Consider the following 25,000-nt stretch of genomic DNA (forward strand, 5'->3'; position numbering starts at 1 on the left):
ATTAAAACTCCGAAAGAAAAGAGAAGGCATAAAACTATTAAGATTGTAAATTTGGAAATAAAGCAGCTAGTAACATAGCTATTTTATTTGAAAATTCTCAATCTAAATTAGAGATGTACCGAATATTGACCTTCTTGAATTTTCTATCGAGTTTTTAATGAAAAAAATGCGATTATTTCGATTTCATTCTATTTCTGCCAGTTAAATGCTTGCCTCATGTTTTTGAGTCGATTATTTTCAACCAGATGATAAACCAAATGATGTATTATAAGATCTTTTTCAAGTAGGGGTTTCTCTGATTTTCAAAATGTTATCAATAACTGAAAGGACATCAGGTGACTTGTGGCGTTTAGGGCGTTTAAATATTACCAAAGAGATTGGGTTCCTGTGAAATCTGGGACAAAACGTGTCGAAACAGGGGTCAAGAAAATTGAAATTGCCTGTTTAATATTGAATAAGATTAAAACAATGATGATATTTAACCTTAAGAATGTCATACTTTTTACCAAATTTATCCACACGGGCTGGTAGTTCAGGACGATTTTTGAAAGATCAGCAAATAAAAGGCAAATCTGAACAAAATCAAGTCATTATTCTTAAAAAAATTCAAAAGAAAAAATAAAGAAGATTACCTCATATTTATAGTTTTCAGCAGCAATGTAAGAATCTTATCTAAGGATCGAACGAAAAATTATGTTCATTTTAAAAACATTCAAAAATCGATTTTAAACACAAAACTGAAGATTTCAAAGAGAAATTTAAGTTTTTTTATTTGATTTAGTAAATAATCTGTATAAACCCGTGCAAAATCCGCAAAATTTTATATATTATCTGAGCATCCAGGGTAAATTTGACTTATTTCGAATTATTTATTAGTTTTATTGGGAAGCCTAGATATATCAAAAAAATCTGGAGTAAACGATACTCAAAGTGGAATGCTAGACTGAGTCGACTTGGGGTCATTTTTTAATTACTCTAACCGTGGGGTCTTAAACGCTTCGTTTTGGTTCAAAACTCTCGATGGTTTTTTTGCAGAATTTTTAAGTTACGTTTACATGAGTAAATTTAAACTTTTAGGTTTGTATGGGTAAATTTAATATTTTGTACATACTGAAAAATCAACATAACTTTTGTTTCTTCTGTACAACCAAGCCTTTGTGCCAATTTTAAAATTCTTTGAAAAAAATTTTCTACATAACAGCTTTGTCGAAGACCGTAACTTCGTATCTTATTTAGTAAGAAAGTTATTAGCTGTTTAAAAGAGGTATGACTGTTGGCATTGAAAAACAAAAAAAAATCCATTGACATCACTGCTGAGTGCCTAGCGAGGTATTGCATGACTGCTTTTCACGAGGCACAAGCAGTGTTGTCAATTGAATTTATTGTTCATCAATGCCAAAAGATATACCCTTGTCTACAGTTGATAACTTTTTGCATAATACGTTACGAAGTTAAAATGTTTGACAAAGTTGTTTAGTGGAAAATTTCCCTAAGAGGGTTAGTTGAATTGGCACAAGAATCATTAGCAGGCCCGGTTCCCCAAAAGAAATAAAAAGGATGTTGATTTTTCAGTACAAAATATTCAATTTTCATATTTTCAAACCAAAAAGTTCAAATTGACTCATGTAAACGTAACTTAAAAATTCTGCAAAAAATCATGGATGAGTTTTGAACCGAAACGAAGTTTTTTAGACCCTAGGGTTTGAGAAGTTCAAAAATGACCCCAAATTGACTCAGTCTACTGCAACAGCTTTCACACACTGGAAATAATTTTCACTTAAAAAGTAAGTGACATCTAAAGAGAATCTAGAGTGAATTTTGTCCATATGTAAATTCATGTGAATTTTAAGTGACCGTCAAGTGAAAACCGCTTAAGTGACCGATCAAGTGAATTTCAAGTGAGGGGAAAAGTGAGTTTAAAATGTTTGCTCTGGTCGTCAATATCTTTTATAGTTATAGTGGTTTTTAGGTGAAATTTCGGAATATCAGACATGAATCGACTTTGTTTATTCAAAACAATACAACGTAAAAACTCTTATTTTTTCCTCATTTATTTGGATTGAAATAGAAGTTTCGGCTTGAGAAAATCATTCACTTCCTCACTTTGACGAGACATTCTGGTTATTTTTTCTGAAATAATAATTTAAAAAAAAAACAAATTTGACGAGTATTTATTGGTTTGCCTCATACTTACTTTTATTTTGCTGTACTTGAATATTTCAAAAATAAGTCATCATCGGAAAACGTATCCGAAACATGATTGCTCACTAGGACGTGTTACCCGATACACACGATGTTTCTGTCGACCTATTGAAAAATATAATTGCTTAAAAATTAAGCCTAGTCCACACTCGGCAACTTGAACTGCGATTCCGGTTGCTGAGACTTGTTTATGTTTACATCTTGGTTGCTGAAGGTCTCCCATATCTGTCGGGAGACTTGAGACGAGACATCATCAAATGTAAACAAAAACAAAGTCTCAGCAACCGAAATCGCAGTCCGAGTTGCCTAGTGTGGACTAGGCTTTACACTAATTCTGCACCTACTCAAATAAACCTTTGTTGTTTATTTTCCAACAATAAAACAATCAATAGCCACATTGTTGACATTCGCTGTGCAAAAAATCACTTGAATTTTAAGTGACGGGCAAGTGAATATTTGGCTTAAGTGACCGGTCAAGTGAATTTCAAGTGAGCATCAGAGACATTCAGTGCCGGTCACTTAAAACTTAAGTGATAAATACATAAGTGAATATTGATTCGGTCTCTTAAAACTTAAAAGGCAAGTGAAATGTACATGAGCCACTTGGAATGCAGAAATTCAATGAGTTTTTATTTTTAAATGAATCTTCTAGTGTTTTTTAAGTGTGATTTTGGGTTCAGTGCAACACTCTCCTTGGTTAAGTTTTCAACTAAAAGCTAAAAGCTCTATACAAAAGTTCGGATTGATTGAAATCGATTTTGAAATTTCTTTTGTATCGATTGGAATTTTGAATTTAAGGCGCCACTTCTCTTATAAAACAGGTTTTCTACTTTAACTAGCGTCCCAATTAAATATAAGCGAGTGGCTCCATAGACCTTTCTTTTATTTTACTCCACTATTCTGTTAGTTAGGCACACAAGCTGAACAATATCGGGAGAAATGGGTTGTTGCCGTTACCGAGATATGAAATAGGTACATACATCGAAATATAAATAAAACACACATTAACACCCTTCTATGCGCGGGCACTCTGCATGGGACAGGTTCCCTTTATCGGAAGCAGACAGTAGTCAATTAACGGCGGGGGCGCGCGAAGATTCTACGATATCGTTATGAGAGTGATGTTTGGCCAAAAAATCACAGCCACGGTTTTACTTAACCGTATCTAATGTTTCAGGCTGATAAACTACTAGTGGCGATAGCGGCATATGAAAGAGAACCAAAATTGTAAGATTTATTTACTGTCCAAGGTTGATGCCGTTCAATCGATGAATCTTTCTAGCCGCTGGAGTTGATGCATTATTACACAGCCTAAACGAAAATCGTTTAAACCCGCTAGTTTGAGGTACTGTCATTATGCCAAGTGATAATTGTATATGCGTTAAAAAAGTTTCACTGAACAATATGCAAAGACAACTGGTGCTCTGTATAGTTATTCCCGGAAAACTGCAATATTTATCAAAAAAACTGTAAAACAGTTATCAATTCGGTGTTTTAAAACCGATAGTACGGCAATTGTTTACTGGATGTTTGGTAACTTTCATCGAACAACTGGACGTTTTAGCCGAAGAACTGCTTATTCGAGTGCCCCAAATAACCCGACCTTTGACAAAGTTATGCGCTGCAGGCTAATATTGATTCTAGGCCTAGTACAAGGTTCCATGCCAAATTTGGGCCAGATTGGAACACGAGAAAGAGTCGCTCAACGAGCCTGGGATAGTTCAAGGAGAAGTCCAGGCTAAACTTTAGGGGAGAATTAAATTACTTGATCCCCATTTCTCGTTTTCATCATATTTTCAAGTGAAAATTACACCTCAACACCCCGTTTTTGTTTTAAAATTCGCATAAATCACATTGCATATTTGGAATTAGCGCTCCCAAATTTGTCTAAATGTGGATTTTTATGACTAGTGTAATTTTCGAAATTTGTATAGAGATCTGGTAGTTTAAAAAGATATCTCTTTATAAACTCTTAAAAGAATCTCTTATTATAATTGTTATTTTTCAAATATAAATAATACCCACATTTTTAGAGCACAAAATGTTAAAATCAATCTTCACGTTATCTACAATATTTTTCCATATCAGCACTTGGCTCAGAATAAAACTTGATTCATTCTCATTTTGCAACTCCATGTTAGAAAAATCAAACATTTGAGAAAAGTTTTTGTTAAAAAATGTTATGAATTTGAAACTGATTGTTAAACTATGATATTGAATTATTTTCTGAAGTAGGTATTTGTATTGTGATTCAAAAATATCGTATTATAATTATCAATTCATGTTCCGATTCTTCAATTTTTAAACATAAGTTTTATTCTAAAATATGATTATCCAATTCATTCTGAAGTTTGAAGGTATTGGAACTTTATTTTCAATTTTTTGCTTAAATTTTAAGCTCTTATAATAAATTTTAAATCTCATTAGAACTTAAAACCGAATGAAATGGGAACATATTTTCAACAAACGAACTATGAAAAAAGTGAAAAATCATTTTTCATCATCATCAGATTATTTTAATTTTTTCGTATAATTGTTAAATAAAAAAATTGAATAAAGTGTTCATTTCTGATAGCTAGATAGCTAGATATTATTATTATTTTATTACAATTGAAAAAACCAATTTGTCAGAGTCAGGGTAACTTTTCTACTTAAAATTAAAAGCTGAGTTTTTATTAAAAAAATTATTTGTTATTGAGTGGATGGAAAAATTAAAACACAAGCAAACTTTGAATCAGAAATTTTTTAATGAACGCAATATGAATAACACACAATCCCCTCTTTTGATATATTGTTGATGAATCTGGAAGACCCCTGGTTAAGAATGTTTTAAACTGTACCCCTTCACTACTTTACTTTACTTTCTGTAATATTTTTTATTTTATTTCTGTTTTGCAGTTTCTCTATTTTGTTTACGGTCATATAGATAATTGATGTGATGGATTTGAAACGGAAAAAAATCAAATTGGTTCCAAAATTTAAACTATGATTTTTAGATTTTAAAAGTGTTATTTGTTTTGAGAACCTCATTTTTAATTTAGCAATCTAATCATGAATTCTTTTTAACCGCAAGTGACTCTGACTATAGTATTGATATAAGTGCTTAAGATTATTCTATGAGTTTTGACATTTGATTTGACTTTTTTATGATTTAATTTTATTATGTTTATTAGCTTTTTGTTCTGAAATCAAAGTTAAGTAATAATGTTTCCATTTCGATTCTAATCACAGAGAACAGACGTACAAGCTCGAACAAAAAATCTTCAAAAAAGTGTGTAAAATTTCAAATGCAGACATCCAAAAAATATGTTGAAAATTGACTTTAAACAGTGGCACCTATTGCGCCGTTCAAAAGTTACAAATCAAATTTTCAAGTGTACAGTTTTCGAAAAGGCGTAATCGTATATATGAACTCATAATTAAACTAATGCAGCTGGAAATTTTACACAAGTTTCGTGGGCTAGCTTGTACGTCTGTTCTCTGTGTTCTAATTTCATGATTTTTCTTCAATTTTGAAAATATCTTGAAAAAAAAAGAATAATAGGGGAGCTTCCATTCCCTGGAACTAAAATGCGACATCAACATTTGATGTATATTACGATTGTAACTTTATGGTGAAATATCGATAATAGAAATTAATTTTCGAAACTTTAATCGTTATTTGGTCTCAGAACAAATTTCGCTTTATCGTTTACTGCCTAATAACCATGATTTTTCATTTTTTATATTTAAGGATGGAAATTTTTGATGAAAACTATAAATAAATATTAAAATTGGCTTAAACTATAAGCCCACCTCTGCCAAAGCAAATACAAACAAAGCTCATTTTCTTTTGAAAGTGTTTCAAAATAAACATCTTGACAAGATTTTGTTTTTGTGTATGAGAGGAAAATTAAAATTTTATTAGTACTCGTTCGATCTTAGCTTATTTTTGAATCTATCAGGTCGATTTCTTGTATATATTTTTTGATATTCAGAAATTTAAATGTTTCTTCTTAATTGAAATCGTCTTGTTAGTTTCGCCATCTTTAATTTGCAAAAATGGGGTTTCTTTAAAAATCATACTCTTACATTAAAAAATACCGAGAAATTTAAAATTGAAAATTATTCAAAAGTTATCATAAAAAATAAACAATTTTAAACCCTTCAATTTGAGTTTTTGATTTTTTCTATTTTTCATATTCCAATTTTCATTGAAGATTTTCAAACACTAACAGAAAAAATTATTGTCAAAAAATTTGATCGCTTTTTCTATGTTATTCTTATCTGTTGTGAATTTGTAAGGAAATGAATGAAAATCAGAAGACGAATTGCATCAACATTAAATAATGGTAACAATGTTGAAAAGAAAGATAATAAAGTAAGGCTGTCAGTGGAAGTCATACGTTTCAGAAGTGCCTAGGTACTGGGAAATTGATCTCTCCAATGGAAAATTTGACTGTCTTTTTTACAAGAAGGACCAAAATTTGTTGATTCATAAAAAATAGTAGATTTTTTTTTAATTGCTATCCTAATGTATAGTACATACATTTTAAATTTAACGGAATTCTTCTTGTTTGCTTGTAGAAGCGAATATAAAAAATACTGCATGAAGGCAATAAATGTACGCCGTCAGCAGAAAAAAATATTACAAGTATGTCAGTCTAATAATCATATTAACTACCATATTTGACTTTTAAAAATTTATCATTCCGTTCAAACTTAAAAGAATAAGAAGAATTTAGGAGCCCAGAAGTTTAAGCAAATACAAAACTCATACCATAAAACGGGGTAAGATTGATCACTTTTTTCAATATTTTTTGATTATTTTTTCTCATAAGGCGAATGTGGCGTTTTTCATATTTTTACAACCAGTACCAGTACAGTGAACGTATAACATGGTTGATTAGATTGCTTTAAATTTGATTTAAAAATCGATTTCGTCTTTGTTTAAGATTCGATGCTTTGAGGTAACATTGATCAATCTCTCTTTTGGCGGTTTCAACGAGTTTTTAACGAGTTTTCTTCAGAATACAAAACACCTTCATAATATTTACAAATGCTAGTAATTGATATACAAAGGCAGTTCGTGTGTTTGGGCCAAAAAACAATTTAAATCGAAAGATGGACTATGATGCTGCATAAATTAAGGGGCTATTTTTTTTACATTACATATAAAATTTTCCCTACAAAAAAGAATTAAATTTTGCCATTCAATTCTCTAGGCTCTCGCACTATTCCCCTTTATTTTTTTTCCTTAAAACTTTACCATTTGATAGGGTTTCTAGCCTTTTGTCCTAGACTGGATTACTCTTGGAAAACGACCCTTTTTTAAATATCAAAAATTCACCTCAAAATACAACAAAAACTACACCATAACTATAAATTTACTAGCTGACCCGGTAAACTTCGTTTTACCTTCTAAAGTATAAATCGTAATAAATGTTTAATTTCATCTACACGTCCTTAACTGCATTGTGCTCGCCAATAGATTCTTATGGAAATCGTAACAAATAAAGTTTAATTTGTTTGGGACCCCCTATCATCAAAAGTGAGATCCTTGAAACTATTATACAAACCATCTCTGACCCAAAAAACCCTCGGATACCAAATTTCACTTCATTCCGACCGACCATTCATACGTGATGTTATCACAAAGAAAACGCCTCCATTTTTATATATAAGACTAAGGAAGAAACTTGAACTGTCACATAAATCAACCTGCTGATTCTGAACGCTTTGATTTCATCAGGAAGGATGTTTATTTGCGAGCCTTCGAAAAAATAGATATTTCAAGATTTTGAAATAACATTTTTACTTACATTTGAAATTTAAAAAAACAGACCACGTTTTTCCCAAATTAGTGTCATTAGTAAAATGCCTCTATATTTCATTTTGTAGCTCAAATGTTTAATAGAAAACTGGTCAGCAGCTGTATAAGTGTGGCGGACCGAGGTTTTTTCAACCTTAAGCTTTTAAGTGATTGGAGTGGAAAATTTTTACAATTGAAAAGTACATCGACTAAGAAAAGTTCTTAATTTTTATATAAATTCTCGTGTGAGAAGGTGTTTTTCAAGGATTTTTTTGCGAGGTTGATAGCCCAGATCAGTTTTCATCTTGGGACCGCGCATGGTTTTAAGGTTTCGTAAAGGGTCGAAGCATACCATAAGACTGTTGTGACTTTTTCCGAGGAAACTATATTTAAATTTCTAATCACCCAAACACTTTGTTTGACTTTCAATGACAGCATAGCAAATGTGTGCCGAAAAAAAAACGAAAAAAGTAAAATACCTTAAACCTCCTAAAACCATCCGCCATACTGCTGATTGATACCCATGATTTTTTGAAGTTAACGATGCTCATCAAATCAAACATCTATAAAACCAGCGGGTACCTAATTGCCATCAACCACTTGCGTTGAAATCACTCGGATTGTAAAAGGCAAAGATCCCTCGCCCATTCTATCAGGTAAACATCCCGGGTAGACCACAGCAGTACCAGTACTGTGATCCTGTGGGTAGGTATATGTAGCTGTTTAGTATCTAACATTATCATCCCGGCCATCCTCGCAGGAGAAAATAAAGGAAGATGAATGCATGTGGGAGTTTCTGGCAATTCTATCACCACAGGTGGGCGAAAGCGGGTGTTTGCTCGAATCAAACGACTATAGCTGTTTAGCGGAGATGGAGTAGTTAAATGCTGTTAAATGTTGCTTTCGCAAACACACTCACACCGAGCTTGAATTGATTCCGGTTAAGCCTTTAATGATCGATAATAGGAGGTATGGCAATATGGATAATTTAGACTATTGCCCAGCGTTCGAAATTTTGGATTGATCACTGATTAAAAAAAGATTTTTCATAAAAAATAGTTCCGAGACTGAAGGCAACATGAAAAAATGCGCCATCGTTTTGTTTTGAATCAGTAAACTATAGGAATGAATTTTTCGCCTTTGATCGGCCTTAAGATTTCGAATCGTATCGCACCACGAGGGAGTTTATAAATATCCATTATTATACACCTTTGAGGGTATTGAATTTCAAGAAAGCTTTATTCACAGAATTCCTGCCTTCAAAACCGACAAGAAAGGATAGGTCACTGCTAAAGCTAATATGCCCATGCAAAGTGTGTACATGCAGAGGACAAACATGCAAGATAAATGGTTGCACGAGAGAACGTTATAGCTTTCGATTTCGACTGACCCCCAGCCACCATCAGCTATCCTCATCCGGTTGGGTGCGGGGTGGTAAAATTGGAACAGTGACAACATTATTCACACTTTTAAGCACGTGGTGGCTTCTGATGGAGACATATAAAAAGGGGAATATTGGAAGGACCTTTCTAACACACACCCAAACAAGAGACATCGGTGCGGCGGAGAAACTAAAAAGACGTTGTACAGGTGCGCTGCTGGCTGCAAGATAGGTATAAGAAAATTTATCTTTTCCGAGATCTTTCATAAATCGTTTCCCTCTGGCCTGGAAAAACAGCTAAATATATGGTATGAGAATTTAGTTGTTCCGGGACCAGGAACCAGGTGTTTTATTGAACACTCAACAAGCTGATTTGTGAATGATATTTTAATGATGATATAGATATCTACTACTACTACCTACTATCTATATATATTCTTGATGTCTGAAACCCGAACGGAAAGGAAGCGGATGTATGTAGGTACTTAAAATTTAACCATCACTTTCGGGTGATAACTGGAATACTTTGATAAAAAAAAAATTAATTCACTCTCCGTAGACAATCTAGAAAAGTTTACCGCTTGATGTTCAACGTAGAGGCCCGAAATTAGTAACTACATTACAAAAAAAAAGTATTTTTGAAACTTCCGTTTCAAATAGTAAATTCAACACTGGATTCCTTGAAATATTTGGTTTAATGTAAGTTTTCTTTATTTGTATATTTATGTGGCTCATGTGTAAATAATAAAAAAATGATAGAAATAACAAAAATGAGAGAAATAACAAAAATGACCAACATTACGAAAATTTAAAAAAAGTAAAAAAAGATACGAAAATGAACAAAATGACAATAATGACAAAAATTACATAAATTATAAAAATGATAAGAACTCCAAAAATTACAAAAAAAAACTACGAAACTGATTAAAAGGAATTAAATTACAAAAACATAATAATTGTAAAATGCCAATAATGACATGAATGATAAAAATAACAAAATCTATCATAGATATGCCAAAATGACAAAACCGACATAAATGATAAAAACATTACTGACGACAAAAATGACAAAAATGGAAATAATGACAAAAATTACAAATATGACAAAAAAGCATGAATGAAAACAATCAGAAAAATTACATATGATTAAAATCACCAGCACAAAAAATAACATAAAAGACATAGAAATGACACAAATGACAAAAATGAAACAAATAAAATAAAAATAACAATAATGACAAACACGAAAAGAAATAGAAAAATGGCAAAAATAAAAAAAAAATATGACAAAATTTACAATAATGTTATTAGAGAAAAAATGTCCAAAATGACAAAAAAGGAAAAAAATGACAGAAATGACTATAATTGCAAACATGCCTAAAATAACAAACTTAAAAAAATAACAAAAAATACACAAACGGACAAAATTACAAAAATACAGAAATAAGAAAAAAATACAAAAATGACATGAATGTCTATAGTTTCTATAGTTGAATGACATGAATGTCGAAAATGATAAAAATTACACGAATGATAAAAACAACAAAAATTATAAAACTAATATAATTGACCAAAATGGCAAAAATGACCCAAATGACAATAGTGTCATAGATGATAAAATTGACAAACATAAAACATAACATACATGACACAAACGACCACAATTTAAAATATGACAACGAAAACAAATAAAATCCGAATAAAAAAAATAAAATAAAATGAAAATAAAATGGATTAATAAAATTAAACTTAAAAGTATAGCAAAAAATGACAAAAAATTGAAACAATTGACAAAAAATGAAAAAGGATTACAAAAATGACCAATGTAACAACAATCATAAAAATTACAAAATTGATTAGAGTTATAAAAATTACAAAAAATAAAAAAATAACAATAACAAAAAAGCTCCTGGAAATGATAAAGTCAACAACTCAAAAACGCGTCAGAATTCGGTTATGTAACATGGTGGAATTAAATAATGAGGAACATTAGAAATACGGTGCCAGCAGTGAAAAACCTCTTAAAACTTCCTTCCTTCCCCTGATTTGAGGAAGTTTAACTTGGGGCTTACTTTCACTTGGTGGGAATTTAACTTCAAATCTAAAATAGATTTAATATCGTCTGGATCAAGCCGTTTTCAATGCTTTTGTCTTTCTATGAAAACCTAGCTGACCCGGTGTGCTTTGCTACACCTTGTGTGGAGGCCAAGAAAAGTCTTCGACTAAGTTTCGAGAGCAATTTTATTCAGTTGTCGGATTGCTTCAAAGCTGTAATAGTGGGTACATCAATTAGTCAACATCCTATGATTAAACGACCTCAACTTACAGCTTAGTCTGGCTTCTCGAAATATTGGCCCTAGCCTCTACAGTCAACGTTAGCAAATCGAGTGATTCCTGTATCATATGTATGTCGTTTTTAGTTTGAATTTTAATTATAAATTATTATTTTCTTTTTACTTACAGGTCGCAGCCTAGAGGGATTCGAAAGAATCACCGCAACAAAGGAAATGTCCTCAGGGACACCTGTTCATCTAACCCGGAGATCCGGAACTATGCGAATTCTAGAAATTCAACTATTATTTAATTAATGATAATCCTAGGATGTTTTATCACACTTACGTGACACAAATCGAACTTTGCGGACAAATAAAAACGTATCAAACTATAAAAATCAAACTTTAACTCGCTAATCTTAAATCTGCCAACTCACGCTATCTAAAGTTGCAACCATTTGACATTTGATTTCCGGTCGCTGTCTACTTTCGCTCAACTGTCATCATCGACATCATTAAGAAATCTAATCGTTTAATCGAACTACAATGATTACGGCAGGGTTGCCTGTTTGCCGACATCCTCCCCCGGGTGCATCTTGGTATCCACCGAGACTGCACTAATTCGTCCAACATCCAATAAAGCAAGGTTGTGAACCGCTCGGCGTAGAACTCCATTGGCTGTCCTCACGTAGACTTGACGAACTTGGTCGTCTGACCCAGTAACTACTTCCTCAACACGTCCTCGTATCCATCCGTTTCTTACTTTGTTATCGACCACCAGAACTAGGTCCCCAACTTCAATTGGCCGAACTTGTTTGAACCATTTAGATCGGCGACGTATGATTGGCATGTATTCTTTTAGCCAGCGTTTCCAGAAAACATCCAGCTCATGTTGTATAAGATCCCAGGTTGTCTTCAGTCTTCGATGTTCTTCTACAGGTACAGTTGGTTGCTTTACCCCGCTAGAGCTTCCCAGTAGGAAGTGGTTAGGGGTAAGTGCTTCGTATTCTGCTGCATCTAAAGGTAAATACGTCAGTGGCCTACTATTAACTATGCCTTCGGCTTCTACTAAAAGTGTTTGCAAGCCCTCGTCATTTAATTTTCCCTCTTCATACGCATCTTTAATTGCACACTTAACAGATTGAACGAGTCTCTCCCACACGCCCCCCATATGCGGAGCCCCTGGTGGATTGAAGGTCCACTTCGTGTGACAGTTTGTGAAAGTGTTGGCTAAACCCCGATTGATTTGATCTTGCAATATTCTTGACGCTCCTTGGAAATTCGTCCCATTGTCACTGTAGAACTCTAAGGGTGCTCCACGGCGCCCAATAAACCGGCGGACACAGAAAATACACGATGCAGTGGACAAATCAAAAGCAACTTCTAAGTGAACGGCGCGTGTAGTTAGGCAAGTAAACAAACAAACCCATCTCTTCACTGACGAACGTCCGACTTTGACTAGTAGTGGCCCAAAATAGTCAAGTCCCGTAAAGGTGAATGGGCGTTCATGATCGGCCAATCGAGCAGCTGGTAATGGCGCCATGATAGGATGCGACGGTCTTGCGTTTCGTACTTTACACATTTGACAATCATTGCACACTTTCTTCACAACTTGACGCAGCTTGGAAATAGAGTACAACTGACGAATTTCATTCACCACAGTCTCGAAGTTAGCGTGGTGAAAACGACGATGAAACCAATCAACTAGCAGTTCTGTTACTCTATGTTTCCTGGGCAAAATGACGGGGTAACGTACGTTATATGCTACTGTTTTCGACGACTTCACACGACTGTTCTCGCGCATCACTCCTTGGTCATCCAGAAACGGAATTAACTGATAAAGTTGGCTGTTTGAGTCGACCTGTATCGTGGATCCTTCACCACAGTTCTTGGAACTTCTCAAAAGGGTCATTTCATCCGGATAGCTTTCCCACTGGACTTGTTTGATGATTTCTTGTTCCGCTGCCAACAGCTCGTGTTGCTTCAAGACATCCGTATCAATGTGTCGTTTCTTTGAGAATATATTGACGAATCTAAGTGCGTATGCTATGGTTCTATGCAGTCGTTCCCACCGAGAAAATCGATGATATTCAATGATTGGGTCACGGTGGAGGTGAACCATTACTGTTGCTCTTTTCTCTTCATCAGTGCTAACAAAATACTCTCGCGATCTGGGCCAATCTTCCTCCGAGGAAATAAGGAAATTTGGACCATCAAACCAGCTACTGTCGTTCTTAAAATAAGGTCCACTGCCCCACTTCGTGGCTTCATCTGCAGGATTCATCTTTGTAGGCACCCATCTCCACTCATCTCCTCTGGACAACTCCTGAATTTCAGCTACTCTATGGGCCACGTAAGGTCGGTAGTTATGCGGATCAGCGCGTATCCAAGATAGCGCCGTGCTGGAATCAGTCCACAAATAACGTTGTTTTATCTCAATTTCATGGTTTTGCTGGACAAACTTCATCATACGGGCCGCCAATACACACCCTTGCAGTTCAAGTCTTGGAATCGTCACTGGCTTTAGAGGTGCTACTTTAGCCTTACCTGTGACTAAGCGAATCTCCCAGGAACCATCGTTACTCATTGTTCTTAGATAGATGACACAACTATATGCAGACTCACTGGCGTCAGAAAACGCATGTAGCTGAGCATGATGATAGGTTTTCTCAGTGGCTCCAGAAAAATAGCAACGGGGAACACGGATCTCAGCTATATAGTCTATCATTTTTGTCCAATTGATCCAGCGTTGATGTACGTCTTCATCTACTACCTGATCCCAGCCAATTCCGGAACGCCACAGGTCTTGGATTAACAATTTCCCGTGTATCAAGAACGGTGCTAACAGTCCCAAAGGATCGAAGAAAGTCATCACGCAGCGTAGAATTTGCCTTTTGGTAGGTCGTTTTTCCGTTTCAAGTAGTGTTTTTACCTCGGCATTCATCTGTGTAGCAAAGCTCATCTCATCACTACTGGGATTCCAGAGCATTCCTAGAACTCGCTCTCTGGTCGAATCTTCTTTACTGAGATCTAGGTGTTTATCTGTAGCGTTCGGCAGCTCTTCTAGATGTTCAAGAACAGTCAAACTATTTGATCTCCAGTTGTGTAGTGTGAATCCGCCTTTTCGATGTATTGTCCTCACTTCCGTTGCAACTTCCTTCGCATCTTTTTCATTGCCGAAACTTTGCAGATAATCATCAACGTAATGACGGTGGATTATAGCTTTTGCTGCTTTTGGAAACTGTTCGCAGTGCTGTTGTGCGTTGATATTCTTTACATACTGTGCTGATGCCGGAGAGCACTTTGACCCAAACGTTGCAACATCCATCAAATACACATCAGGCTGCTGAGTGGGATCTGATCTCCAAAGGAAACGCTGTGAGTTCTTGTCTTCCTCCCTTATCCGAACCTGATGAAACATCTCCTTGATGTCTGAGGTTACGGCTACATTAAACAGGCGAAATTGAAATAGCACGCTATGCAAAGAAGAAAGCTGATCAGGACCTTTAAGCAGAACACAGTTTAACGAGATCCCGTTCACCTTCGCAGCCGCATCCCACACTAATCGCACTTTCCCTGGTTTCTTCGGATTCGTAACGGCACCCAGTGGAAGATACCAAACTCGACGTGGATCTGCTTGCTGAAGTTCTTCGTTCGTAGCTCGGTGAGCATAGCCCTTGGCTACATATTCGCCTATTTGTCGATGTAGATTAGCTCGCAGCTCAGGGTTGCGTTCCATCTTCCGTTCAAGACATTCAAGTCGTCGTAGACTCATCGGATAGCTATCTGGCAGTTCCACGTCATCACTAATCCACAGCAAACCTGTTACAAATCGATCATTCACTCGTCGTATAAAAAGTCTCAACAACTCTAACGCTCGTTGATCTTCCTTAGACAACACCTGTCCAACAGCGACTCCAATTTCTTCCCAAGCGAATAACTGCTTAACTATATCGTGAAGCTCTAGATCCTTCGTGCAGTTGCAAACGTGAAAACTGAAACCACTTCCGGATTGTCTATTTTGATTTCCATACACGCACCATCCTAGTCGTGTTTTCGCTGCAACGATTCCTGAGTTATTACCTTCTCTTATCTCAAGTGGAAGAGCCAGCTGTAGATTATCAATCCCAATCAAAATAGTCGGCGTAGCGTTCCTGTAACCCGTCAAAGGAAGTCCCATCAAATGGGTGTAACGGTTGACTGCTTCCTTCACATCAAAGCTCTGTCGTGGTAGATTCAACGTTGAGACTGTTCGGGCATTCGTTATCTTGAACCGCTTCTGCTGACTTTTACCAGATATGTCGAGGTCAACTTTCATGGAGTTCTGTTCCAAACGTGAAGTGTTTCCTGTCCAATGCAGACATAATGGTTGATGAATCCCACTTACTTCTAACTGTTTGACGAGTCCTTCTTCAACCAGGGTTAGGTCCGATCCTTCGTCAAGAAAGGCGTACGTTTCAACAACAGATTGTGCACCGTGAACTGTAACTGGTATAATTCGGAAAAGTGTTGATCCATTAGTGTGTCGATGGGCGTGATTCTCCACATGCTGAACTTGCTGGTTATCTGATGAAACTTTCTTGGAATGTAACAATGCATGATGTCTGTTTTGGCATCCATCAATGTTGCAGCGGTTAGTTATACGACAAGGTCGGCGTCCGTGACCATACAAGCAAACTTGACACAAATTCAAAGCTCGTACTCTCCTCCACCTTTCGTCAATAGGAAGATCCTTGAAGGTTTCACATTCTCTAAGGCGATGGCCTGGTTCTCCACAACTTCCACAGTCTAACTCCCTAATACGCGGTGTATTTTCACTGCAACCTGCAACATCGTTAGAATGAGAATTGATAAATGCTCTGGACCTAAATTTATCACGAGTAACTTCACGAGAACTGATCTTCTTTCCTTCCGGTTCATACACAATTACACTGGTTGCATCACGAGCAACGGTCGCCATGTAATCGCTGAATGTTCTTAAATTCACTGTCTGCAAATTTCGCCTATGCGCTGCCCAGAGCATCCGTTGTTCTGAAGGAAGCTTCGCCACAAGTTCCTGGATCAACTGCGGGTTGAACAGATGAGAGAGTTCGTTGGCCGCTTCAATATGTCCACACAAAGCTTTTACTGCTAGTCCAAACTCCACCAGACCTTCCAATTTGTCAGACCTAATGGCTGGAAGCGAACGTATTTGATTGAGAAGAGAATTGATCAGCACTTCCGGTCGTCCAAACCGAAATCGGAGTTCTTCAATTACTTGGGGCACTGCTGCTGGGTACACTAGCTGACTTCGAACTGTTTCAAGAGCACTACCACACAAGCACTTTTGGAGACGCACCATATTTTCACCGTCTGTGAATCCGCACGCTGCCGTCGTGTATTCGAAATTAGCAATAAACATCGGCCAATCTGCCGGATCACCGGAAAACCGCGGTAATTCACGAGCGAGCGACTGTCTAGCATTAAGTTGTTGTGGAGTTGGGCTTGGATGAATCATAACATTGTTTGTAGAATTTATGGGGGCGTGGGGGTATTGCACTGGGTGCAGCGTATTAAAATTATTTCTTGCGGACTCGTAACGCGTTTGAGCAGGAAAACTATTAAGGTTTATGGAGGGGTGCTCAATTTCAAACTTAGGTTCAGCGGTATCAAAACGCGGCTGACCAGGAGAGTTTCCAAAGTGTGGCTGACTACTTGGGGCTGAGCCATAATGTGGCATATCAAATTTGGGTGGAAAATCATTCAAGGCATAGTATTTAGGTTTATCAAAAGAGGCTTGACGCTTACCTGTTTCGTTGGGATAGTTTGGTTGGGCGGGATAGCTAACATTTCTCGTTTCTATAAACCTTACCCTCGATGCGGATTCAATTGGCTGGTCGATCAGCCGTCGATTATCTTCCAAACTATACTTGCTAAACATGGGAACTGTTTCCATGTTACTCGACCGTAGGAACCTATCCTTAAGCACACTCGGCGGTTGCAGAGTGGGATCAGTCGCTGCGTCGACTAACTTCCTTGTCGTATTACGAATGGGAACGGTTCCGATTCTATCAGCTTTTCCTGTCAAGGCCAAAGTCTCCCTACAGAGACTCAAAAGATCCTGCACGTCATCTGCCGTGACACTTCCATTCAGTTCAAACTGATCCAAGCGCTCAGCCAGCCTTCTTCGATCATCATTCATATTCGCACTTTGATTTATTGCTCCAGGGAAAGAGTGAGCGTCTTCTTCCGTACCGTTCGCATTAGGATCCGAATGGCGAACCCAATCACGAAGTCGTTGCTGGTTACCTTGGATACTCACCGAACTCTTTCGGTTTCTTGAGTTCCGTGCGACAACGGTGTCCAATAATTCCTCCCTTTGCTTGAGAAATTTTTCTTTCATCGCTAATTCCAGTTTTTTTGTTTCTATTTCCTGCTCTTTTAATAAGCGGCTCATAGAATCCGCTAATGTCAGGGTGTCACTTCCAGATTCCAAACTGCTTCGGCGGTCATCCTTACCAGCAGAGCACGATCGACAAACATAATCGTAGTCCTCGATGGAGTCTTCCACACCAGCACATGAATAGTGTCGCCAAGACGCACATTGGTCACATTGAACCATATTCTGGTACGCATCACATTGTGTGCAGTCAACGCAGTTGAATTCCAGTTCCGGGTTATAATCCTTTCCGGCCATCCTCGACCGGTTAAGCTCTTTGAAGAATGTGGAGGCCAAGAAAAGTCTTCGACTAAGTTTCGAGAGCAATTTTATTCAGTTGTCGGATTGCTTCAAAGCTGTAATAGTGGGTACATCAATTAGTCAACATCCTATGATTAAACGACCTCAACTTACAGCTTAGTCTGGCTTCTCGAAATATTGGCCCTAGCCTCTACAGTCAACGTTAGCAAATCGAGTGATTCCTGTATCATATGTATGTCGTTTTTAGTTTGAATTTTAATTATAAATTATTATTTTCTTTTTACTTACAGGTCGCAGCCTAGAGGGATTCGAAAGAATCACCGCAACAAAGGAAATGTCCTCAGGGACACCTGTTCATCTAACCCGGAGATCCGGAACTATGCGAATTCTAGAAATTCAACTATTATTTAATTAATGATAATCCTAGGATGTTTTATCACACTTACGTGACACAAATCGAACTTTGCGGACAAATAAAAACGTATCAAACTATAAAAATCAAACTTTAACTCGCTAATCTTAAATCTGCCAACTCACGCTATCTAAAGTTGCAACCATTTGACATTTGATTTCCGGTCGCTGTCTACTTTCGCTCAACTGTCATCATCGACATCATTAAGAAATCTAATCGTTTAATCGAACTACAATGATTACGGCAGGGTTGCCTGTTTGCCGACACCTTGTAAAATTGAAGGAAATTTTAATAATTATTTGAATTTAAATTTGTAAGGTCTTTATTTTATAATTAAATTTCACATCATTGAACATCAACCCCTTGGAATGAAAGTTGTAACTCGAGTGTCGAATTGCAATACATAGGAGATTAATTCTATTTTTTTCAAATGATTGGCTTCTGCTTAAAATGTTATCGAGTTATGCAAACAATTGTATGAGAGCCCCCCAATTTCCTATTCATCGCCTCACTGGAGGGTTTCCGAATAAGCATAGAAACATTTCTACGTCCCAAATACCCTCCCCTTCTAAAGTTGGTTTCTTTCGTATGACTTTGTTCTACAAATATGCAACAAAAATGTATGAGGCTCCCGGATGGAAGAAGGAAAGGGTCCCATATAATTAAAGAAACAATAAATACTCGTATCAAGATAAAATCCCTCACAAAATTCGGTGCCTATCGACTGATTAATTATCGACATTTAAACAAAAATGTGGTAGCCAGCTTCCTTCTTCCTATTTCCACTGGGACCACGGAGGGGTCTTAGAGAACCATATAGGGTCTTTTTCGTATCCAAATATCCTTCCATGCCAAATTAGTTCCATTTGCTCGATTATTTCTCCAATAATGCAAAAAATTGTATGGAAGCCCCCTCTCCCCTTTCTGTTTTCCCAGATGGGAAGGGCTTCAACCCATCTTGGGTAGCATATTTGGGTGAACAAAATACCAAAATACCCTCGTATTCCAAAACAGATTCACCTCCCTTGATCAGTTATCGAGTATAGCAAAAATTGTATTGCCCCTCCCTTATTCCTATCCTTCTAATGCAAGTAGGAAGGAGTCTCAAAAAATCATAGAACCTTTTCCCATATCCAAATATCCGCACATGCAAAATTTGTTCCATTTGCTCGGAAGGTTTTCAAATTATGCAAAAAAAATATTGTATATATGGAAGCCCCGCACTTCCCCTTTTTTCTCACCACTGGCACTGGAAGAAAAGAGAGGTCTCAAATAATCATTGAAACGTTTCTCGTATCCAAATACCCCGCATGCAAAATCTGGATCCCTTTGCTTGATTATTTCTCGAGCTATGTAAAAAAAATTTAAGAGAGCCCCCCTCCCCCTTCCTATCTCCCCACTGGAAGAAGGGAGATTTCTCGTACCACAATCCACAATTTGGTACCATTTGCTTGAATGGTTCTTAAGGATTGTATACTGATTGCCATAAAGTCGACTTTATCATTTGGTATAATGGTCATTTGACACTATGGTCATTTGGCATAAAATAAAAGGTGATACATTTACATATCATGTGACATGCAGACCGGGCAAGAGTTTTGTCCCTAGCATTGGGTTAACTTATAGAAACACGGGTCCTTCCTAGGGCTTTGAATAAACTTATAGAAACTCGTTAAATAGATAAGCAAAAACAAATGTATTTCAATTTTTTGCAATATTTTATGTTAAGTATCTTATGTAGATTTATATTCTTTATGCCAAATGACCATTACGCCAAGCGGCGTAGGACCACCACAATACATTTTAACTGGAATAATTGATTAATGTACTAAATGATTTTATGGGACTAATGAGAAATTATGAAGAGTAAAATTTCAATTACAAGTAGAGTTTATTTACGATCAATCTTAAGCCTGGTAGCGGTAATGAAGATAGGTTTTTTTCCGGACGGAATTACCTAATCCCTCATCTCCCCCTCCTCATCATCGTCATCTATACCGCGTATATACAGCACATTGTTACACCGGATCAGCACCTCCCCCAGGTGCCCGGTGTTCTGCCCATCGACGTACTCCTCGGTTTTGGCCAGCTGCATGTTCATGTAGCCATCGATCGACACTAGGAAACCTTTGTACTCGTGCCCCCACTTGAGCTTGATGAAGACGGACTTCCCGGTAAGTCCGTTCAGGAACGGTTTCGGGTTAATTGGCATCGCGGTCGCCATTCTGAAGTCGGCACGGAATTTGAGGTTAGCTGTAAAGGGTTCGGTGACTTGGGTTATGGAGGCAATTATATTTATGAGAATGTGTTTAAAATTACCTGAGAAATACTGAAATGACGTATTTAGAATTGAATACAGTAAACTTTTAGCTAATTCCACTGAACTTTGTTTTATTCGACGAACTAGCGCGTCCTTTGCGTGAAATTTTTGTAAACAATCGAAGCCAAACGTTTGAAATGAGAGAATTTCAAGCACGCGAAATGAGAGCCGTGACATTTGACATATTCAGACGTTTGGGAGAGACGTTACGCCTACCTTCCTCATCTGGCCCGCTCGAGGGAAAGCAAAGTTGGCGCGCATTATCTTCATTGTTCCCAAATTGTGCAGTTGTTTGTCTGGAATCGTTAAAATATTGATGTTTTATGCTACATTGTCGCTGTTTACTGAAAGTTAAAATTACTGCAGTACATTGAGTGGATTGCATTGAGTAAAACATAGATTGATTGAAACTTGCCTGCTTGCTTTTCACGCGAACTTTGTTAATTCAAACGAGAAAATGGTTAATAGTGGATTATTGACTACAGGATGTATAGCCGTAAGTAAAATTGTCCTTTTTGTAATTATTAAACGGATCCCAACGTCCGTACCTTTTTGGACATAATACCATTTACAATACCAAATTCTGTCCAGATATGCTAATAGTGACAAGATTAATTTTTACATTAACGTGTCTGATCATGTTAAATGAACGAGAATTCAAATGAAAAAAAAGATGCGTTTAGTAATATGTATTTTAATTTGCTGCATACGATAATTCTTAGGACATCATGCGCGGATCGGAGCTGGAGAGTCCGGTGGTGCAGATCCTCGGATCCAAGCGTATTGCTGGAGGTGGCGGTGGGGAACAGTCGGAACGTTACCGGATGCTCATTTCCGATGGGAAGAATTTGTACAGCTTCGCAATGCTGGCCACCCAGTTGAACGATCTTCATCATCAGGGTAAACTGGCTGAATTTACTGTCATCCGGATTGACCGGTACGCCACCTCGGTTGTCAATCGGAACGAACGGGGCGAGAAGCGAGTGCTGATCATACTGGAGCTATCAGTGGTAAAGCCCGGTTCATCGGTTGGCGATAAGATCGGTAATCCACAACCGCTGACCGATGCATCCGGGGCGGGAAATGGTCCAGCTACTAATGGAAATGCGGTTTCTGCTCCACCATCGAGGAGCGAATCAACAGGAAGCATTGGGTGAGGACAGTTTATGCCAATTAATTTTTTTACAATTTAATGCTTTTTCAAATTCCTATAATTTGCATGAATTATAAATAGACAATAGACAAAGGTCTATTGAAATAGCTTTATTTGCCTCTACAAAAAATTGGTTTTTTTTATTAATTTTAATTGCTTTAAAAGCTTTTTTTTTTGTACGGGATTTTCATCCTCTGGGATGATTCATCCCTAAAACAATAATTGTTTTAATATCGTAAGCAACACGATATAAAAAAAATATTTTGTTAAGGTAAATTGAGTTTTGGATGCATTAAAATAGTTAGTAATATTTTAAAGTACTGACTCAAGCTAGAAAAATGTAAAACAAAACATCGAGACCATATGTGGACTCGTATTGAAAGCGATCAACTTGCATCGAACAGTCGATTCTCATTTTTTCTGGACTTAATCAAACTCAAAGAGATAATAAGATGTTGAAACTACTCGAAACCTCCAACAAAAAGCAAAAGTACTAACTTTTTATGAGTTCCGGCCGAACGAGAAGCCCATAAATAATCAAATGTTGAATTGATGAAAGTAGTACAAGGAAGCTTTTCAACTGTTTTTAGGACCAACTTCAATTTGATGCGCTTTTGATTTTGTTTCGTGGCTTACCAGTTGAATGTTGTGCATGTTGTATAACCAAAGGCGCTTTTTGCTTACACAGATTAAGTTACACTCTCTTCAGACTTTCATCTTTTTTATAAGCTGTTTAGAAGGTGACCTTATGAGTAAAACACGTGCTCTATCTTATAGTCAACCCCGCGCTAAATCCGCCAACAACACGCTGAACAATTCCGTGGCCAACATGTCCATCAATGACACCCTGACGCAACCCATTAGCTCCCTGAGTCCGTACCAGAATAAGTGGGTCATCAAGGCACGTGTCATGTCGAAATCGGCCATCCGCACTTGGAGCAACGCCAAAGGTGAAGGGAAACTGTTTTCCATGGACCTGATGGATGAATCGGGCGAAATTCGATTAACCGCTTTCAAGGAGCAGTGCGATAAATACTACGACATGATCGAAGTGGACAAAGTCTATTTCATCACCAAGTGTCAGCTAAAGCCAGCCAATCGTCAGTATTCTACGCTTAAAAACGATTACGAAATGACCATGAACAGTGATACGATTGTGCAAGAGTGCGAAGATGGTGGGTCTTCGCTGCCGGAGATCCAGTACAACTTTGTACCGATATCACAGATCGCGAATATGGAAGCCAATGCGATGATTGATGTGATTGGAGTCTGCAAGGAAGCGGGAGAAGTTCTGCAGTTTACTGCCAAAAGCTCCGGACGAGAACTGAAGAAGCGGGAAATAGTAATGGTAGACTCGAGCAGCGTTGCCGTACAGTTGACACTGTGGGGTGAAGATGCCATAAGCTTTCCTGCTGGTGCTCATCCGGTTGTTTTGGTAAAGGGCGCTCGTGTGTCAGAATTCGGTGGGGGCAAAACGCTTGGCTTGGTAGGAGGAAGCGTTATGAAACTCAACCCGGACATAGAGGCCGCACATAAGATTCGAGGATGGTATGAACGAGGTGGATGTGATGCCGTTATTAACAGTGTATCTGCCCGAAGTGGGGCTGGTGCGGGTTATTCAACCGAATGGATGACCTTCCTTGAAACTAAGGAAAAGAATCTCGGCCACGGAGATAAACCAGATTATTTCCAAGTTAAGGCACTGGTGCACAACATCCGAACAGCCAATGCTGTGTACAAGGCTTGCCCACAAACCGATTGCAACAAAAAGGTTATCGATCAAGAAAATGGTCAATATCGCTGTGAAAAATGCAACGCTGATTTCCCCAACTTTAAGTATCGTCTGCTTGCCAATGTATGTTTTTCCTCGGTATAGATTTCCGAAGTTATATGCAGGTACTCATTTTACTCTGAACTTTTACAGATGTTAATCGGCGATTGGACTTCGAACCGATGGGTAACGGTGTTTACGGATCTGGCCGAGCAGATGCTAGGGAAGTCATCCCAAGAGATCGGCGAAGCGTTGGAGTACAACAAAGATGAAGCCGAACGGATATTCGGATCGGCCGGCTTCAAAAGCTATGTCTTCAAGCTGCGCACCAAGGTCGAATTCTATGGAGATGCTGCCCGCAACAAGGTGACAGCAGTAGCGGCCACCCCCGTCAACCACAGAGAGTACAATTCTTATCTCGTCAAAAACATTCAAGATCTTACCGGTATTGGTAAAAACTAGACTTTAAGCCTTTTGTTTTGTCCTAAATAAACGTTATTAAGCTAGTATTAAAACGATTAAAGCAGGGGTGAGCAACCTTTTTAACCAACGGGCCAATTTAAATTTGAAATTTTGTCGGCGGGCCGCACTTATAATTTTTTTTTTCTTCAATAATAAGCAGAGCTTCGTGGCATTTTTATAACCGAAAGTTTTTGACGAAGACTAATCTGAAAAGGTAAATCGAATTCACTTTTTTAACATCAGAAATTCAACACGACTTTTTGAATACCCGATATTGAGAAGGTGTATCATTAAATCTTTGTTTTTTTATTCTGGCAAAAAAAAAATTAAATCTTTGTCATTTTTCAAATCTTTCAATTTTTTTAAAGTACTTCTTGGCAAACATTCGTTCATAAAACATTCTTGTTAAAACCGATGGTACTATTATTCGTCATCACTTCCATTTCAAAATCTCTTGGAGCCTCCCACAATGATAACTAAGAGTGTGAAAAATATGTATTTAAAGAAATCGCCGTCTCGGAGCGTTGGAAGTTGAATCGCTAATTGACTTTGTAGG

The 25,000-nt window shown here is 37.3% G+C and overlaps 3 protein-coding genes across 3 annotated transcripts; 1 reads left to right on the top strand and 2 right to left on the bottom strand.

Moving 5' to 3' along the window:
- Nucleotides 1-12,197: 12,197 nt before the first annotated feature.
- Nucleotides 12,198-18,029, bottom strand: LOC129738178 (uncharacterized). Its single transcript, XM_055729369.1, has one exon. It carries the CDS (start codon nt 18,027-18,029, stop codon nt 12,198-12,200), a length of 5,832 nt encoding a protein of 1,943 aa, XP_055585344.1.
- A 2,581-nt stretch (nt 18,030-20,610) lies between these two features.
- On the bottom strand, nt 20,611-21,216 carry LOC129739164 (small nuclear ribonucleoprotein F). The gene is made up of 2 exons (XM_055730576.1): nt 21,058-21,216; nt 20,611-20,991 (listed from the first exon to the last, which is right to left on the bottom strand). Exon 2 carries the CDS (start codon nt 20,960-20,962, stop codon nt 20,696-20,698), a length of 267 nt encoding a protein of 88 aa, XP_055586551.1. The 5' UTR covers nt 20,963-20,991; nt 21,058-21,216; the 3' UTR covers nt 20,611-20,695.
- An 84-nt stretch (nt 21,217-21,300) lies between these two features.
- Nucleotides 21,301-24,974, top strand: LOC129739165 (replication protein A 70 kDa DNA-binding subunit-like). Its single transcript, XM_055730577.1, has 4 exons — nt 21,301-21,554; nt 21,781-22,211; nt 22,989-24,066; nt 24,136-24,974. The coding sequence occupies exons 1-4, from the start codon at nt 21,516-21,518 to the stop codon at nt 24,442-24,444; spliced, it is 1,857 nt and encodes a 618-aa protein (XP_055586552.1). The 5' UTR covers nt 21,301-21,515; the 3' UTR covers nt 24,445-24,974.
- The last annotated feature ends 26 nt before the right edge of the window (nt 24,975-25,000 follow it).

This window comes from Uranotaenia lowii, chromosome 1, assembly GCF_029784155.1.
Source record: "Uranotaenia lowii strain MFRU-FL chromosome 1, ASM2978415v1, whole genome shotgun sequence".
Classification (NCBI taxonomy): Eukaryota; Metazoa; Arthropoda; class Insecta; order Diptera; family Culicidae; genus Uranotaenia; species Uranotaenia lowii.